We start from the raw sequence: 20,129 nt of genomic DNA on the forward strand, positions 1-20,129 counted from the left end.
ATGTTGGGATTCTATTGGGGAAATTGCTTTTAGGTTGAGCAATTTTTTGGATCTTGCCTTGTGAATTACTTGGTAACCTCACTAGTACTGGTGCCACATAAAAAGCACCCAGTACACTCTGTAAAGAGGTTGATGTTAAGAAGGTTATCCAGCTGTAGAAACCATTAGAGCTTGGTACAGTCCTCTGGGTTGCCAGCTCTTGTCTGACTGCCTGACTCATGCCAGCATGGAAACAAATGTTAATTGATGATGATGATGATGATGATGGTGATGATGATGATGATGATGATGGTGATGGTGATGATGATGATGATGATGATGATGATGATGTACACTATTTTTGTTAAATATTGATTTTAAGGATGTTAATGTTTTAAATTAACATAAAGCAGTTAATGTTAATTTTGTGTACTAATAAATTGTTATATATACAAGGCTACTCATTTCTTATCATATATGGTGAACAGGTAAAGATGGAGATGAAAGAGGAAGAAACTGAGCTGATGCAGCATCATTGTTTTCAAACATTATGTATCTTGGACTACGTCACATGACCCTTTTTATGTTGGTATTTAGGGTGACTTGACTGCTATTTCTAAAGGTTCCTTCATTGTTTTTTTTTTGTTGTGTGCTGTGGGAGCAGCTATTCAAGCTACCCGCCCTTTTTATGTCAGATATAGATACAAACTGAAATATTTCTGCTATTATTTTTTAGGGGTACATTTATTGAATTCCGCAAGAGTATGTTGAATTTTTGCCCCATTGGACGCAGTTGTTCTCAGGCAGAGCGTGATGCTTTCAGTAAATATGACCAGGTAGGTTATATATGTGTGTATGTGTCTATATATATATATATATATCAACTGATTGACCAGACTACTGACTGTTATTGCTGGAAACAATTTGCTTTGCATCCTTTTAGCTTTCAAATGATACCACCCTGCTGAATAGGCAAGCAGGCAGACATTGCCCCTGATCAGAGGGTTACTTTGTTGCAGGGTTACCTGTTCACAGCTGAGTCAACTGGAGCAATGTGAAATGAAGTGTTTGGCTCAAGAACACAACACACTGCTCAGTCTAGAAATTGAACCCATGATCTAGCAACACCCTAACCACAAGGTCATGCACCTTCATGTATATATATATATGATTAATAATATCAGGATAATAAGAAATATTATAAATTTCTACTACCAGTGGCCAGGCATGTAAAAAAATGTAGTCAATAGACTATATATTATTCACATAAATACAGTGTACATTTAAACACATAAGAGGTAAAAATAGAAAAATAAAAATTGAAAAATTAGAATGTATAAGCACAGGGCATATGCTGGATTGCCTTGTGCTTATATGTTTAATCTAGGTGTACCTGCAAATTATTTTATTTGCTAAAAAAATAGCTGAAACCATGGTCCAGGAGATAGATGGTAAATGTTTTCATTTTTCATTCCCTTCGAAGTTTATTCCTAATAGTGGTTTGGATTTTAGCTGTTCTTTCTAGCATTCAAGGAATCCTATGACGGATACCTCTTATGTGTTTAAATGTACACTGTATTTATGTGTGTATGTGTATATATATATATATATATATATATATATATATATAAAAGAAAAAATGAAGATGTGCGCAAATATTCTATTAACTTGATGCTCAGTGAAAGGAGAGAGTTTTCAACATTTTGAGCATAGCTCTTCATCGGAAAGGAGAAAGGGAAAAGTCCAAAGAAGGAGAAGGGAAATCGCTAGGGCCCATGTGTAATTATATTTCTGAAGTGACTGAAAGTAGAAAGAGATAAAGTGTTTTTAGGGACAGGAGAGTGTGCAGATAGTCAGCAGGTGTGTGTGTATGTGCATATGGGTGCATGTGTGTGTCTGTATCTCTCTCTCTCTCTTTATATATATATGTGTGTGTATCTATGTGCATGTGAATGTGTGTGGAAGTGTACGTGCATGTATGAGAGGGAGAAAGAGGGTTGAGGTGGAGTGTGTGTGGGAGTGTATATATATATATATATATATATATATATACTAGCAGTATAGCCCGGCATTGCTCGGGATTAAGCTAGGATTATTAAGTGATCAAGTGCTTTATTTCAAACCAAAATAAGTAACATGGACATCATATTTGAGAGAAATCCGTTGAAATTGGTTTGGCTGAAAATGGTTTGCTGGCAATTTGATTGGGAAATCCCATAAGGAATCAGTTTATTGGTTATTTCCACTCATTGACTGTTTTTTTTAAATGTTGCATTAGAGATCTGCATAGGAGAAGGTTGATCTGAAGGTTGTATTGGAGATCTGTATTGGAGTAACTTAGGAAAACTTACCAACAGCCTTAACCAAAAAATAAGGGGCCTGTCCCTTCTAGGTTAACTCTATGAGCAACTTAGCCAATCACTGATATCAGCCGAGTGAGCATTGTTGTTGGAGAAGTCAGCATTGTCCAATAAAAAAGAGGAAGAGTCCATAAGTCCATGTTGCCATGGTTTGAGAATATGTCTGGCCAATGCTTCTGGATCACTGTTTATAACCACATTGGCTGCAATGACAACTTGTCTATAAAATTTCACTATAGACAACATTGCGTGTTCTGCCCTGTCACTGAATCCATTCACACACACACACACACATACATAACAACCTGTGTGCGCGTGCGTATGTGTGTGTGTGTGTGTCACTGTAGCCATTCATACAAACATACATACATAACCTCTCTCTCTCACACTAACAAAAGACCTTCACCACACTTTCTGTCTCGCATACTCACTATAAAAAGGAAATAAAAATAATTCCAGTTATCTCTCTCTCTTTCTATCTTTCTTTCTCTCTCTTTCTCCCTCTATCTCTTGCACACATACACACACCAGCAATATTACACACACACACACACATGCCAACTTGAAAAGAAATCGTCCTCTCTCTCTATCTCTTTCGCTTTTACGACATCGTTTTCCTCTGTCCCTCCAACACTTTTTACGGAAAAGGCTGATGTGATGTAAATAAACACACGTGGGTTAAGTGACAGCTTTGGCACTGGTATCGTAAGATCGCCTTTTACCTATTTATATTGTGTAATTCACTGACAAATTGTTACATACCTCTTTGTTTCATTGTTGTTAAATAAATAGATTGTCAATAAAGATTTTACTTCTACGTGAAATATAAACAAAACACTTTTGCTCCCAAAGTAGTATGTGTGTGTGTGGGTGGGGGGGGGGGGAGATGAACGATTTAAAATAAATATATTTTAATTGTTGTGTGAGAAAGTATATATAATCTCATTATAGAATATAGTGTCTTTCAAAAACATCCCATATTTGAAACAATATCTCATGTTTAAGAAAAAAAAAGCATTTTACATTTTCATTTTTCATGAACGCTGACACTGTCTTCCTTACTCCCCTCTCCCACTTTTTCTTTTGTTAGATGCTTTCTGTCTCCCTCTCCCACTTTTTCTTTACTTTTTCTTTGTTAGACGCTGGCAAACAATCTGTCACACATACATCAACAGAATTTCTTCACGCGCTTACGCACACTTTGACTTTGCCATGTTAGCAAACTTCAAAATTGGTAAAAGTTATGTTTGAAAATTGATTTTTACAGCTATACGTGGGTGCCTCTGAGAGAAAAAGTTGACGAAAATGCAGCTAGGGTCATGACGAAGGTCCTCCTAAAATTGGAGTGACATGCGTGCTAATTTGTGGACGTGCATCAATTACATTCACGTACACACACACACACACACATCCTGCCTTTTATATATACAGATGCATAGTAGTAAGTGTGCATATGTGTGGATGTATATGTGTGTGCATGTACATGCGTGTGTGAACATGTGTAATGGCGTATGTGTGGATGTGTATATGCATATGTGTGTGAGTGCACGTGTGCGCCTGTATGTGTGTGCGGATGTGCATGCATGTGTGTGTGGTGTGTGCATGCGTGGGTGTGTGATAGGGTGTGAGGGGCGAGATGACAAATGTGTGAGTGCGTTGGTGTTGTTATAAGTGTATTTGTGAGTGTCTGTGTATATGTGCGTATGAGTGGGGGGAATCTGTGGGTGTGTGTGGCTGTGTATGAGTGTATGGAGATGTGTGTGGCTGTATATATATGAGTGTGCTTATAAATGTGTGTATGTGAATAAAAAAATTAAAAATACAAATTAAAATGAAAATAAAAATGAAAACATTGAAAAATAATAATGAAATTAAGATTATCTAAATAAATAACAGAAATTAAATAAAATAAAAAGGTGTGTGGAGAATGTCACTAAAAGGAGGGGTTTGTGTTGAGTAGAAAAGGGGTTTGAGTCAGGGTTAGGGTAAAAATGTAGTGCTGTTCAAGGTGAAGTCTAGTGTTGGTGGATTTATGGTGTTCTTACATAGACAAATGCCTCGTAGGTGTTTGGTGAACTGGTCAGCTAACCAATGGCCCATCTGACCAACATGAAGTTTGAGGAAGTGTAGGAGAAGGAGTTGCGGATGTAGAGGGTGTGCTGCTTAGAACATTTTATTTTATTTAATTTCTGTTATTTATTTATTTATATACTGTTTTATTATTTTTCAATGTTTTAATTTTAATTTTTATTTTAATTTGTATTTTTAATGTTTTTATTCACATACACACACTCACACATATACCCACACATTCATACGCACACCACGAATACATACACACTAATAACAACACCAATACACTCACACACTTGTCATCTCACCCCTTACACATCTCACACACACATGCACATCCATGTGCATACACACACATCCATGCATGCACACTTATGTGCACTCACACATGCATGCATGTACACACATCCACACACACACACATGCTCTTACACATACTCACAATCATACGTACACATACACACACATATATACTCCCACACATTTACGCCCACTACTATGCATATAGATACACACTCCCATACATGCCTGCCCACACATATACTTGTGTATACGCACACAAAAACCCCCACACACTCTACCTCACCCCTCTTTCTCCCTCTCATATATGCATACACACACATGGATGCACCTATACCTCCAAACACAACACATATGCACACACATACACACATCTACATACACTTCCACACACACTCACACACACACATAAAGAGAGAGAGATACACAGAGCAACACACATGTGCACCCATACACACATACATACACACACATTCCCACTCCGGCCACATGCAAACACACACACACTGCCACACCTACCTTTCATGACTGCCGCTGACTTGCTATTGACCACTCCGTCTGCGCACACATGCAAACACACCTTTCACGACTACCACTACACACATGCTACTACATACACACACCTACTGACCATCTTCACACTCTCCTGTCCCTAAAAAATGCTTTCTCTATCTCCTTCTACTTCTACTGGTCATTTCAGAAATGTAACTCCACATGGGCCTTGATGATTTTCCTTCTCTTTCTTTAGTCTTTTCCCTTTCTCCTTTCCAACAAAAGGCAATGCTTAAAACATTAAAAACTCCCTCCTTTCCCTGTCTTTCAAGCTAATATAATTCTTCTGCATGTCCTCATGTTCGGTTTTTTTCTTTTTTCGATTTTTGGGTTGTTTGTTCATTGAATTGACTATTTATTGCATGCTCACACAGACAGTTCTCCTCCTTCTGACTGTTTTGGAGCACCTGATTCATGGATTTCTTACTCTACCATTGGATTATGTTACCTTTGAATTCATTCAAAGTATGTCATTTCTGCATCTTTTCATGTTGGCTAAATATTTTTTCATACTATCTCTTAAATAATCCTTACTTGTTCATGATGTGCCTGCCCATTCCTGTCCCCACCACCAATACCGGATATCTTACTTCTCTCACTGGAAACCCCCTCCCTCACTGGTGGTCTCCTCTATCATACCTGCAATCTCACCTCTCTCCCCCTCTCTCTCAGGACTAACACAATCAGTTTAGCAGCCCACCTACTTAACCTAACATTGGCACATTGATATTCACATTTACAATTCTCCAAACCAGATCTCTATTTGCACACTGAACCTGCTCTACACGCATGCATTTTTCACACTTGGGCATTTCAACAAGCCACTACCACTAAACATCCTAACCACACGATAGCATATGCACCAAAAAATATACAGAAATGCTTAAATAATTTCAACACAGCATAATATGCTTACGAAATACTTCCCTCTGTTTTATGAAAGTATCTCCAAAAATGAACAAATTTGCTGTCGATCCAAGAGACATAACTTACCTTTTAAAATACTGAGTTAACATCCCCTCCAAGTGAAACAAACATTCACTCTTAATTCTTTTATTCAAACAATCTTTTTTATTAATGGTAGACATTTTGTAAACAAACCTGATAATTGCTGAGTTTGGTGATGATCTCTTAATCTAAGCTTGGCCAGATATCTTCCCCTTAGCATGGAGATAACAAAAGACTATTAACTGGCAATATGCAGGACTGCATAAAACCTGCTGTTTTGTACAAGTTTTGGGAAATACTTGTTGAAATGGTAAAGTGCAACCCCACCTGCTTTTTGTTTTGTGCAGGCATCTTCCCACTTTCTATGGCCAATTTTATATCCTCACATCCCCCACTTCTATTTTCCTAACCAATGTACTTATTCTGTAGCCTCTTATCACCCCATCATCTCTCTTACTCACTGTGCTATGCCATGCCAACACTTAGAGGAAAATACTTGATTTGTATGCAGAAAGGAGATACTCCCTTCTCTATACCTCCGTCATCTATATCCTGCCACCTCTTCTTTCCTCAAATCTTGATGCTTGAATAAGGAGGGATTGTAATCTGATAACCTTTACCCATCCTCAGAGATTCTCCTATTGTCACACTTTCTTGAACATATTACCTCAAGGATATGCTCTGGACCCTTCATCATCATCTTATTCCTACTTCACACACTGTTCTATCCTGCTGTATATACTTTGGGGTAGGACTGCATCATCTTCTACCCCCCCCCCCCCACTGTTTTATAACTTTCTAATTCTCTCTTTTATTAACACCCTGACCCCACTTTTCACTTTCCCCCTTCCCTAATATTGTCCCTTTTTGTCTCTTTCCTATCACAATCTCTCAACAATAAACTTGTGTAACTCCAGTAAGAACTATCTTGGACCCTAATGAACCATCCAACTCATGCTAGCATGGCAGATAGACTATCCCACTCCATCCTTGGGTTCACTTACTCAGTATATTCCATCACTATTACCATTTTGTCCTTGCCTCTCCTTTACATTAATCCCTGACATAACTCTCCTCCTTTTCTTCTCTCCTCTCTCCATTATTCCCACCCCAACACTGACTCCTCTTATTTTTTCCATCTTCTCACAACAGTAAATCTTTTCCACCCATCATGGGGCTTCTCTTTTGGTTTGCAAGCTACAAGGTGATGTCCTTCCCTCACCCCAACAGTTCTAGTGCCTTAAAAAGCAAACAGTATACTGTGTAAGTGATTGGTAATTGGTTTGAATAGCACCAATGCACAACTTGAGAGAACTTTTTAGTCTTGCTCAGGGTTGGCCAGCCTGAGGCCCACAGACTTTTATCTTGCAGCCTGCTTGATACTTTCTTGAAATGGGTTTATTTAAACAAACAGTTTTAAAATTTTATCAAAAATTAAAGATTGTAATGAAAAGGAAAAAAGAAGATACCACTGTTTTTGCAATCATAATATTTCATGTTGAATCAACAATCATCCATGCATTATTGTAATAATAGCATGAGAAAGCAAAATGCTTTCAATTCTGTCAGTGTACAAGTGGCCCTCAAAAAACTTTCTGTGACTAAAGTTGCCCATAATGTAATTTGAGTTGGCCAGGCCTGGTCTTGTTGATAGTAAGGCAACCTCTATGACGCTGGTGCCATGATAAAAGGCACCCAGTACACTTTGTAAAGTGGTTGGTGTTAGGAAGGGTATCTTGTCATAGAAACCATGCTGAAATGTGACATTGGAGGAAGACATGATCCTTCAACCTTTTGAAATCTTTTGAACCATCCTACTCATGTCAGCATGGGAAATGGACATAAAATGATGAGGGGAAGGATAATAAATTTAAATATCATTTATCTTATTATAATAAATTTGAATATTTACTATTTCATTGTCGTAGTCCATTATAATAGACTTAAATATTTGATTATAATTTATCTGGATATTACCATATTTTAACGTGTATAAGGAATCCTATTTTGTCAAAACTTAGGTTAAAAAATATGGGAGTTTCTTATACATAGATAATATTATAATCCCTTACAAAACCTTTTTTCCAAATTTTAAGCCCCCAAAATTAGGGGGTTCCTTATACACGAGGGTTCCTTATACATGTTAAAATACAAAATATTTCCCAGTTACATATTGTTTATTTGTTCTTTCAAACCTTTCAGGAACATCAAGTTCGGAAGAAATTCGTCAATGCCTTGTATGAAAGGTTCCCAGACTTAGGTTTACATTATGTAATTGGTGGTCAGATTAGTATTGATGTCATACCTGAGGGCTGGAATAAAAGTTACTGCCTGAAATATGTTGAAAGAGATGGTTTCAAGACAATACATTTTTTCGGAGACAAGACACAGCCAGTAAGGAAAACCATTTTGATATCTTGATTAATTGTTGTTGTTGTTGTTTAGCCCTAGGTCAGCCATGAGTGATCTGATTTATGATGAGAGCTAATCAAGCCAAGACTGTTCCTACCTTCTTTCAGGTCTTACATTATCTTGGACGAGGTGCAGATGTGGCTGTGAAGTAAGAAGTTTGCTTCTCAAGCACATGGTTTTGAGTTCTTGTGCTACAACCCCAGACTGACCAAAGCCTTGTGAGTGGATTTGGTAAAGAGAAACTATGTGGAACTCAATTGTGTGTGTGTGTGTGTGTATGTGTGTGTATATGTGTTACTGTCAACTTGTCTTGGCATTGCATAATAGTTACAAACGAGTGTCAGCATCATGCAAGCAATGTCCTTTGTTCCCCATTTTGCATGGAAAACATGTCTTGTCATGGGGAAAATATTATCTTAACTGGAAACAGTTGAGGGTTAGCAACAGGAAGAGTGTCTGGCTGTAAGAATTTACCTCAATAAATTCCATTTGACCCTTGTAAACATGGAAAAATGGACAGGCGTGGCTATGTGGTAAGAAGTTTGCTTCTCAATCACATGGCTCTGTGTTTAGTCCCTTTATGTTGTACCTTGGGTAAGTGTCTTCTACTCTATCTTCAAGCTGACCAAAGCCTTGTGAGTGGATTTGGTAGAAAGAAACTGAAAGAAGTCCTTTGTGTATGTGTGTGTATATGTGTTTGTCCCTGTAACTTAGCAGTTCAGTAAAAGTTATTGATAGAATAAGTATCAAGCTTAAAAAGAAAATAAGTAATGGAGTCGGTTCAGTTGACTAAAAACTCTTCAAGACAGTGCTGTAGCATGGCCACAGTCTAATGACTGAAACAAACAAAAGATTAGTTTAGTGTAGTTTGGCTGTCCTCCTGGATGCTTCAATGATTTCATGTGAGTATGCTTTTCAATGTCCTGAATGACTGAATGTTACATTCCTGTTAAGAATGGTTCTGAATGTTACATGGAGAACTCATTTGAGCAACGAGAAACTTTATCAAGATCTACCCAAAGTGACTGAGACGATTCAGCAGAGAAGAATGAGAATTGCTGGTCATTGCATCAGGCATCCAGAAGAACCTGTGTGTCAATTGAAGAAAGAATTAACAGGAAGAGTAAAAGATTAAAATGATGATGATGATGATTTCGATATCTAATGTAACTCATCTTTTTTAATACTGTAGGATGTCATTTGATAGGAATGTTTTTTGCTATTTTTGCTGATCAAAGGACTGCTTAAAGTCTTTATTGGTTTGTATTGTTGTCGTTTAGTCTATTGTTACTGTTCTTGAGTAAATCTACATTCATGACATTCCATTAGTGATACAGGTATCTAGGATTAAGTTGCTCACTAATGTTTTTCTTTAATTGGGTGAGATCTAGCTGTTATTTCTAATAGAGCAAACAACTAAATACGTATACACTCCCTCACTGGCTTCAATCAAATTAAGTCGTTGCTGTCATTTCGCTAAAGTCAACTCCAACTGAATAGTTGTTCCAACCATGACCATCCTGTCACTTTATGGATATCCAATACGTCTTTTCTTCCTTTTCTTTAAAGATGGGTGTGTTTTGAGGGTAATTTGGCTATTACTTTTGGCAAGTTGAGCAACCAAGCAGAGACTCCTTCTTTTGTTATTATTGCAAGCTGGCAGAATTGTTACTGCACCAGGCAAAATGCTGCTAAGCATTTTGCTCATCTTTGTGTTTTGAGTTCAAATTCCACTGAAGTTCACTTTGCCTTTCATCCTTTCAGGGTCGATAAAATAAGTACTAGTCAATGTAATCAACTTACCTCCACTCCTGAAATTGCTGGCCTTGTGCCAAAATTTGAAATAATTACACTAGCCAACAAAATTAAATGCATTATACTCATTGTGAATGCAAACCAATTTTTTAAAGCTAATTTTTCATGCTGATTTCAAAATTTCACTCCATTTGTATGCCGCACTTATCAGTTTTTCAGTAGATAGATGCAAATATTTACATATTTGTATATATGAAATCATTAATGTAATAAATAAGGACATATTATATTTAGAAAGTAAATGAGTTTATTGAGTTAAAAATCATCACTGTCATTCTACAAAGAGTGAATACACAAAAATGGGTCAGACAAAACAGACAAAGAACAACAGAGTTAGAAACATTGTGATTTGGATTTCCTGCAGTGTTCTTGATCTGGTTGATCATGGTAAAGTGTCCAGCAGTAGTCAGCCAGCAGACTGTCATTAGCACTAATGTCCTGGTGAAATCTTTCATGTTCATCTGACACTGCTCCAAGGTTATCTGCAAAGAAATACAGATGGGAGTCCAAGAAGTGAACTTTCAGTGACATGCGACATCCCATTGATGAGTAACATTTCAGAAGATTCTTGATGCCATCCTTGTAGTCCATTGCCCAAGAAATTCTCACAGATCCAGTTGAAAGCATTCCAGGCAGGCATTTCCAGTTCGTCCAGTGTTGTCTTGAAGTTGACATCTTTGAGTACTTCTCTTTCAACTTCGCCTGTGTGATTTTGGGAAACTTTTCTACAATATACTCAAACCCTCTGGCATTTCTCTTCCCTAGTGTCTTTACAAACTGTTTCATCAGTCCAAGCTTTTTGTGCAAAGGATCATGATTTTGTGATAAACATTTGAAAAGTCCATTATGTTACTGCAAAAGCAAAGCAAGCCTTCAACAGAAAAACACATTTGTAGAACCACATTTCTCAGCCGAAAATAAGTTATACAAACACTGTGCTCTAGCAAATACTTCTCCTTCAGTCTTGATGCCAACAGTTCTCTTTATCTTTTGAGAGGGATAGTCCAGCTTGGGAAAATTTCTGAGGTTCAAAGCTATCGTCATCAGCTACGTAATATTCCTTAGCAGCACTATCATGACAGTCAACATCATCATATGATGTTTCAGTACCATCATGTGGTGGGGTCTCGTTGCAGAATCCAAATTGGGATACACAATTTTGTGTTTCTTTTTCACAGAAAATCCTGTGACATTTACTTTGCAAAAAGTGGTGCCCATAACTTGTCCATAACAGTCAAAGTACAGCTTATAAATCTTCTTGATTTCTGGTATTATTGTATGTTTTTGAGCTTTCACAATAAATTATCCATAGACATAACAAAACACATCAGGATGATTTCTACACTGTTTTGACATTGTTAACACTGTAAAACAAGTAAAGAAATAGATACAAACAGTTATACTTATATTGTATTTGAGTTGATGAAATATTTCATCAGACCAATTATGACTGGACAATTTGAGATGTTGAAATACTTATTTCATGAGATAAAACTTGATTGGTTAATTTAAGATGATGAAATATTGCATCTGAACTATGCAGCAATGAATAACATAGTTTATTTTAAAGGTATGTTTCCACGATGTAAATGGAATACATGCATACATATCATTAATTGGAATTTCTATATAATGCTAGAACCAAAGAACTTTCTCATCTTGAAAACTGTACATGATGTCAAAAAAACTAACTGCATATTTGGAATCAGCATTAAAAACTACACTAAGTCCACCTTGACATATGCTTGATGAAAAATACTTGTTGACCAGTGTAATTATTGATGAGGTTTCTTTGTTCTTTCATTAGTGGAAAATGGAGAAGTTAACAAGTTAGCAGGGATTGCAGTTAGGGGTTTGAGCATCTGTATTAACTTAGGATAGACAGGACACAACTAGTAATATGCTTGCTTCTGCTGCTGCTACTATAGACAGGGCTACTGCTACTATTACGACTAAAATTATTACTACTACTTCTGTTACTACTACTACTACTACTACTACTACTACTACTACTACTACTACTACTACTACTTCTTCTTCTTCTTCTTTTTCTTCTTCTTCTTCTTCTTCTTCTTCTTCTTCTTAGCCCAGATATAAGTAGTAGTTAAGATGTACACTTCACAACCCCATATTCCTGGGTTTGATTTCACCCTGTACTGTAGGTGGAACTGTCTTATACATTGTGAGTAGATTTTAGTAGATGGAATCTGACCTAAAGTCTGTTGTGTGTCTGTGTGTGTGTGTGTGTGTGTGTGTGTGTGTGTGTGTGTGTGTGTGTGTGATATTTCATCAATGTATATTAGCAAGGAAACCAATGAACGTCATATATAATGGCTCGGGAAGGCCATTAAGCCACTAATGAACACATGCACTGGTTGTATTTCACTTCCTCTTATTATTATTATTATTAATCTATGAGTTAACATTTAACCAACTGATTGTTTGATTAATCATTTGGTTAATCGATCAATTAGCTAGGTTTGTCAGTCCTTTTGTCACCATTTGCAACCTTATCAATGATATGCACTCTCTGCTGAATATCTGCTTCAAGTGTGTTTGTCTCTAAATTTAATGATATCCTCATCATCATCATCATCCTTTAACATCCATTGTCTATGCTGGCATGGGTTGGACAGTTTGATCAGAGCTGGCAAGTTGGGGAGCTGCACCAGGTTCCAGTCTGATTTGGCATGGTTTCTGCAGCTGGATGCTCTTCCTAACGCCAACCACTTTACAATGTGTGTCGGGTGCTTTTAATGTGGAACCAGCAACATGTGTACATTTATGTGGTACTGGCACGTGTACTTTTTATGTGGCACTGGCACAGGACTATATTTATATGGATGTAAGAATATAAGAGAAAGAGGGGAGACAGAGTGTGTGTATGTGTGTGTGTGCATGTGTGTGTGTGTGTGTGTGTGTGTGTGCGCGTACATGATTGTCCCTGTATCATGGTGTGAATTCTGAAGAGTGTGAAGGAGAACATGTACGTGTGTATTTCTGTCAAAATCTGTTTCAACACATGAACTCATGTCAAGAATCTCACAAACCAAATACAAAATTGCAATAAACGGTACTTTGTTCATTGCACAAATGATCTCTTGTCACTCTCATTATCAAAAATGCAATGAGCCAATAACTGATTTGTATCTGGTAGAAAATTTTAGCAAATGGTACAAATATATGCTCACTTACAGAATCATGTATTAAAAACAGATTCACTGAAACATACTGAATGCAACATGTATTTAAAAGCAATATTGTAATGGGCTATAGGATAAATTTGTTAATTTTTTTCTACTTGACATCCCAGCATCACATGTTTTAAAAGGGGTAAAATTTATTCTTCCTCTGCAACTTTTGTTGTAGAGGAAGAATAGAGCTAAAAAAAACTCACCAAAAACACTACAGTAAAACTAGGTTCTGTGGAACAGTGTTGTGTGTGGTCAATTGAAGCACTTTGTGTTGAATTGATGTTTTTTCTTTCTTTCTTTTTGTCTTTCCTCTATTTTTTCCCTTGTTTTTCTTTCTTCATTCATTTTTGTGTTTTCTTCGATTCTGAATTTGTATTTTAATGTGGTTCTTTTTTTTATCATATACGTATCATAAAAAGAAAATTGATTAATATGAAAATTTTTATGTTAATTTAAGTAACATTGGGAAAAACGAGAATAAATGAAAAAAAATTATTTGATAGCCCAATATCTTTTCTTGTTTCTTTATTCTCTCTCTCTCTCTCTCCCATCAGGGTGGCAATGATCATGAGATATATGAAGATAAACGCACTATTGGTCACATGGTGAAGAATCCTGATGATACCATACAACAACTTAATGAACTATTTTTGGGATGAAAATTATCTATATATTTTTATTTGAATTATATTTTTATTATTTCAATTATTAGTGGGCATGTAAAAAAAAAAATACAAAGAAAGTTCTGGAAAAATGTAATGAAGATAAAAAAAAAAGAAATACAACTAACAAGTGAAGGAATATCTACTTCAGTGAGGGTCACCAAAGGATTTGGTTTGGTTTGGTACAACTGATCACTGCTTGGGTTGAAATCTGTTTACATGATTGATGGTTTATCTCTGAATTTTGGTTTATATTCTAGGCTGGAATGACTGTCTCAGTAATTTGTGTTTTGGTTCATCATCAATTAGAGTTCTCTGCAAGATTGTATATGTGAAGGTTTATAAGGTTTATATGCATGCATGCATATATATTATATAAATATAATATACATATAGAACAGAATTATATATACATGCATATATATTTCGCTTAGGCATTGTGAGCCTAATAACCTGGTGTAGAACTCAATTTACATAGGCTTCCGAATGATGCATTGAGTACAGAATGGTTAGGAAAAAATAAAATGACAAAGGAATAAACGATTAACTTTATCATCATCATATTTGAGGCTCTGGTGAAGTTATAAGGTGTTACTCAAACACTCAACTATGAGTCCAGTGCATCTTATAGTAGAAACAGCTGTAAGCTAATTAAGTTCATAAGATAATTGTTTATTCCTTTGTCATATTATTTCCTTGTATATATATATATCATCATCATCATCATCATCATCGTTTAACGTCCGCTTTCCATGCTAGCATGGGTTGGACGACTTGACTGAGGACTGGTGAAACTGGATGGCAACACCAGGCTCCACCGGAGCAAGCACATAAATGTGCAACAAGATGGAAAAAAGAGTAATATATATATATATATATATATATATATATATATATATATTAGACCAGTTTGGGCTATCTCTAGTTTATATTTTAAGTTTTCAATATTGTATTGAAATTTTCAATTTCAATAACAAACTTTTACTCTACAGTATTGGCATTCTGAGAAAGAGAGTAAAAAAAGAAAGGTGGGGCAGGCAGCAGGCTTGCTGAAAAGATAAAAACCCTATCTAGATTCCACAAACAACCAATAAACCTCAACTTCCATTTCTGAATCCTTACCAGTCTGAAGATACACATTACAATAGAAACCACCCATCACTGAGGTATTGAATCTACTCATTCCAATAGCACATACATAAATAAAACAACAACAACAACAACAAAAATCAGAAACTTGCTGCAAGGTGAGCACACAGCAGGAGAAATCTTCAGAGGAAGAACTCCCATCTGACAAGTATTTCAGCTCTTACTCCTGACACACTATGGGAGTCAGGCCATGACCCCTAGGTGTTCTGCTGCTTTCCAAAATCCTTTCCCCAGCATTCTTTTTGTGATCTTGTGTTCCCAGGTCTGTGTTTCAGACTACTAGGCCATGCTAACCACTGAAGGAACCAGTTCTCTTCTTCCTTATATTTCAGATAAATGGAATCTATAACTTGATCCATTAGTCATTTCTCTTTGCCCATATCCACATTGAGCTCTTTTCAGCAACATCAGATAAGCATTTGATTGTGGCAGTACTGCAACCTTTGATACCAAACTGTCCAAATAACTGGCAGGTTGATGCAGCTATGAATCCTTGTGATCCAACTTCAACTGGTTTCACAATACAATGGTAACCCTCTCTCCCTAGCTGCTTTACCAGCTCACCATATTTGCTCATCTTAAAGATGTGCTGCGAAACATTTTCCAAAAGGCAGTAAATACTATAGAATATCTAATAAACACAGAGTTTCCATATAAACAATAACAACAATAGTAATCAGAATTATAGATCAATAAATAGTAACAATGTCAACATAAGCAAACGAACCATAAGTAACCCAACTAGGCATCAGGATAGGAACTATGGTTTGATAACCTATAAATGGAAGCTACCTGAACAAACTCCTGCATTAACCTGGAAGTGGAAGGTGTGAGTCCTAGAAAGTGCAGTACTCAATGTTTTTTATGTGGGTAAGAGTAATAACTAAGAAGAGAGACAGGAGAATTTAGAAATCACCTCTAGTGAAGATGAAGTGGAAACTATTAATGGAAGTAGTAGAACTATCAAAAGCGATTGTGTAAGGAACAGGGTTTGCCTGCTTTACTCTAATTGTAGGTATAAAATTATTGTATACAAATGTAAGGTTACCTCAAAGACTTATTGGAGCTAGCTCACATTATATCAAGCAATGATCCGCCAATCATTTAAATTCATTTAGAAATAGGGACAAAATGTTCACCACTAGCCTTAGTAAACTAATTTGGGCACTAACAGATAGTAACAAAGTATATTCAGTTGCCTTGGAAATAATTAGTAAGGCAAAACCTTATAGAATAGGTGATAACAGATGTACTTTTGTGCAGAAGAAATGTACCAAATTTTCATTTCTAAATTTACTCAAGACAGGAACAGGCTCTAAGATATCCACACTTGAGAAAATGTATGTTTAAGCAATTTAAATAAACACAACTCACCATATATAGTAACTATGCTAGTTACAATAATGATTATAATAATTAATGATATTTATACTAATACTATTACTAATAATCCTTTCTACTATAGGCACAAGGCCTGGAATTTGGTGGAGAGGGATAGTGAATTACATCAATCCCAGTACTCAACTGGTACTTCGTTTATTGACCCCGAAAGGATGAAAGGTAAAGTCAATCTCGGTGGAATTTGAACTCAGAACTTAGCAGCAGACGAAATACCGCTAAGTATTTTGCCCAGTGTGCTAATGATTCTGCCAGCTTGCTGCCTTGATACTACTACTAACAATAATATGAATTGAGGGTATAAACCCAATATAAGTAAAATATCTCTGAATAAATAATATACTCCATACAGTAACATGTAAACAAAACTTCTACAATTGAAATCCAAATAAACATTTTAAAACCATGTTTCATCTGTGATAACAGCAGAGGTGATTATAAACCCAACATTCCATCGAATATAAAGAGTAACGCTATTACTTCCAACTGAATACTAACACAGGACGCTTGTTTGAATCAGTTCACTTTGAAAACGTTGTGAGTGATGAACCCTTGATGAAATTGCAACGACTAGAATGCATAATTGCATACAAGGCAATGTGCAGTCACTGTAGTTGAAACATGCATAGGTCAGATGTATATGCCGTAGAAAAGTTTTTGGATGTGAATAAATCTCCACCCTTCCTTTCATTATCAAAGTTACAGCATCGCTTTACTGGCACGTGAAAAAACATTTGAGCGAGGTTGTTGCCAGTGCCACTGGACTGTCTCCTGTGCAGGTGGCATGTAAAAAACACCATTTGAGCGTGGCCGTTGCCAGTACCGCCTAACTTGCCCTCGTGCCAATGGCACGTAAAAGCACCCACTACACTCTTGGAGTAGTTGGCGTTAGGAAGGGCATCCAGCTGTAGAAACTCTGCCATATTAGATTGGAGCCTGGTGCAACGATCTGGTTCGCCAGTCCTCAGTCAAATCGTCCAACTCATGCTAGCATGGAAAGCGGACGTTAAACGATGATGATGATGATGATGCGTATATATATAATATATCTATACTATAATGGAGAAAGCCACTTATCAATTAGGTATGTAACAATTACTAAAAGTACTAAAAGAAAGCAATTATTAAAGGGTTGACTGTCTGGAAATATTTTTATAAATTCATGTCTTAGAAATTTCCTATAATTTCTATTTCTCAAGGTTATTGAATTTTTAAACTCCAGTTTGTTGCAAATTTAAATATTCATTGCATCCAATTCATCACAAATTTAAATATTCATCGCATTCACTGCAGAGTATTCCATTTTCATTTGCAAAGTCTCTCACTTTCTCTTTTAATGTTTTCATTTTAAGTTTTAATTTGCTATTTGGAAAACTGACAGTTTATTCTATTAATGTATACATAATGTAAAAACATTATTTATTGAATGAAAATTTCTTAAAATACCTGTATAATTTTTGTAAAAAAATTTAAAAGTGATTTTGTTATTATGGCTGTTTGGAACGTTGTACGCCTTACAATGATAACTATCCAGACCAATTTTAGCCATTTTCCTCTTTAACATAAAAATCATGGGAGGAGCCTTTTCGGTAAAAAAAAAAAAAAAAAAAAATTGTATTTTCCAAGGAAAAGGTGAACAATTCAAGGAAAGTTTGACTGTTGTTTCTAGCCCCCCCCACCCACCTTTTCACTCTCACATGTATTGATAATTTTTCAATATTTTTCTCCTGTTAAACACATTTTATGGAATGATGATGCCGAAGTAATATGTGTAGTCCATTGATGGAAAAATAAAAAAATAAATTGTAATCCAAATTTTACCCCCACCTCAACCAAGCAAAGCTGTGTGTGTAAGAAAAAACATTTTCTAACCAAAAAGTATGCTATTAAAATGAATTATTGTTTACATAACTCTTTTTTAAAATCAACAACAATTGCAGCATGGCAGATGTTTGTAAGCCATTCAAGAACACACAAAAAGTTTCACTCCAACATTTAAATTTCATTTGTGTCAAAACATTCTTGTTGCTTTGAAACCGTAGCGTGTTCACTGACAAAATTTCGTGCTGCATCACTTTTGTGAAGTTTTGTCAGTGAACAGGTTGTGGTTTCAAAGTGACAAAATATTTTGACACAAATGAAATTTAAATGTTGGTGTTGTTGAATGGCTTAACACCTTCCACACTGCAATTGTTTTTGTTTCAGCACATGATCTCAAATCAAATCACTTGCTATTCAAGTACATCTCAGTAATTTTTTAAAATCACTGTGGATAAATGCCAGCAATGACCTTCTCAGACTTTCCAATATTTTAATTTCTAAACAGAAATAATTGGGAGCAGGAAGTGGGGTTGCAAAAAAAATTCATAATTTCTCAAATTTCCTTTTTTATAGCATATAAATGTATTTATGGGGGAAAAATATTGAAAAAACATCAATACATGTGAGAGTAATAAAGAAACGAGGAGGATTCTCTTTGGATGTGTTAAAATCAACAGCTAAATTACCCTTAAATCACTCACTTTTCCCTCTGAAAATATTAACAATTTTTTTTTTTTTTACCAAAAATGCTCTTCCCATGGTTTTGAAGTGCAAAAGATACCCATTTTCTTGAAAGTTATGAGGGAAAGAAGTCAGATCATGTAAGATTTTCAAAATTCCTCTCTACACCCCCCTGGAAAAATTATTTCCCATAAATCTCTATATACTCTGCAGCCACAATACCTAAGTGGTACTTGTAGAAAATTTTGTTTAAAAGTATCCATTTTTCTGGATGTTATGAGGCAACAAAACAGGGTGGGGTGCATACATCTGTAGTAATACCCCTTTTCATTTCATGTTTATTTCATTCATTGTTTACAGTGTTCTCTCTCCCCACTCTCTCTCTTTCACACACACACTGCAAAGCTTACAGATGGGCTGCTGAATTGTAATCTCTATGTTGCTTTGAGGAAAAAGTAAAACTTGACAAATTGCTTCTCTCTCTGTTGTTGAACTACCATGATGTTTGTTTACACTGGGCAACAAATTTATTTTTGTCATGCTATTTGAACCTTTTCAGCTGATTTAGGGTAACTTTAGGGTGCTGAATCCGAATCTGACATCAATTTTCAGACAGCATGTGTAGTTTTTTAGTTATTCACAGCATCAGATTTTCCAACCAATTGATAATATTGACAAAGTAATAGGCTATTTGCTTTCGATTTTCAATCATATACCCATCACTGAAACAAAAATAAGTGCTGATAGAGAGAAATGTAGGCTACCTGTTAAATTGCCACACAAGA

At 36.0% G+C, this 20,129-nt stretch overlaps 1 protein-coding gene across 1 annotated transcript in view; it reads left to right on the forward strand.

Annotated features, from left to right (window-relative positions):
• Positions 1–19,817, forward strand: part of LOC106878409 (uncharacterized) — a 30,542-nt gene extending 10,725 nt beyond the window's left edge. Inside the window, exons 4-6 of the mRNA XM_089342013.1 lie at positions 716–815; positions 8,415–8,606; positions 14,188–19,817. Of these exons, the coding sequence (XP_089198139.1) occupies positions 716–815; positions 8,415–8,606; positions 14,188–14,292 (397 nt within the window). The 3' untranslated portion in view covers positions 14,293–19,817. The remainder of the gene's footprint in view (positions 1–715; positions 816–8,414; positions 8,607–14,187) is intronic.
• Positions 19,818–20,129: the final 312 nt, after the last annotated feature.

This window comes from Octopus bimaculoides, chromosome 25, assembly GCF_046866305.1.
Source record: "Octopus bimaculoides isolate indiv1 chromosome 25, ASM4686630v1, whole genome shotgun sequence".
In the NCBI taxonomy this organism is placed as follows: domain Eukaryota; kingdom Metazoa; phylum Mollusca; class Cephalopoda; order Octopoda; family Octopodidae; genus Octopus; species Octopus bimaculoides.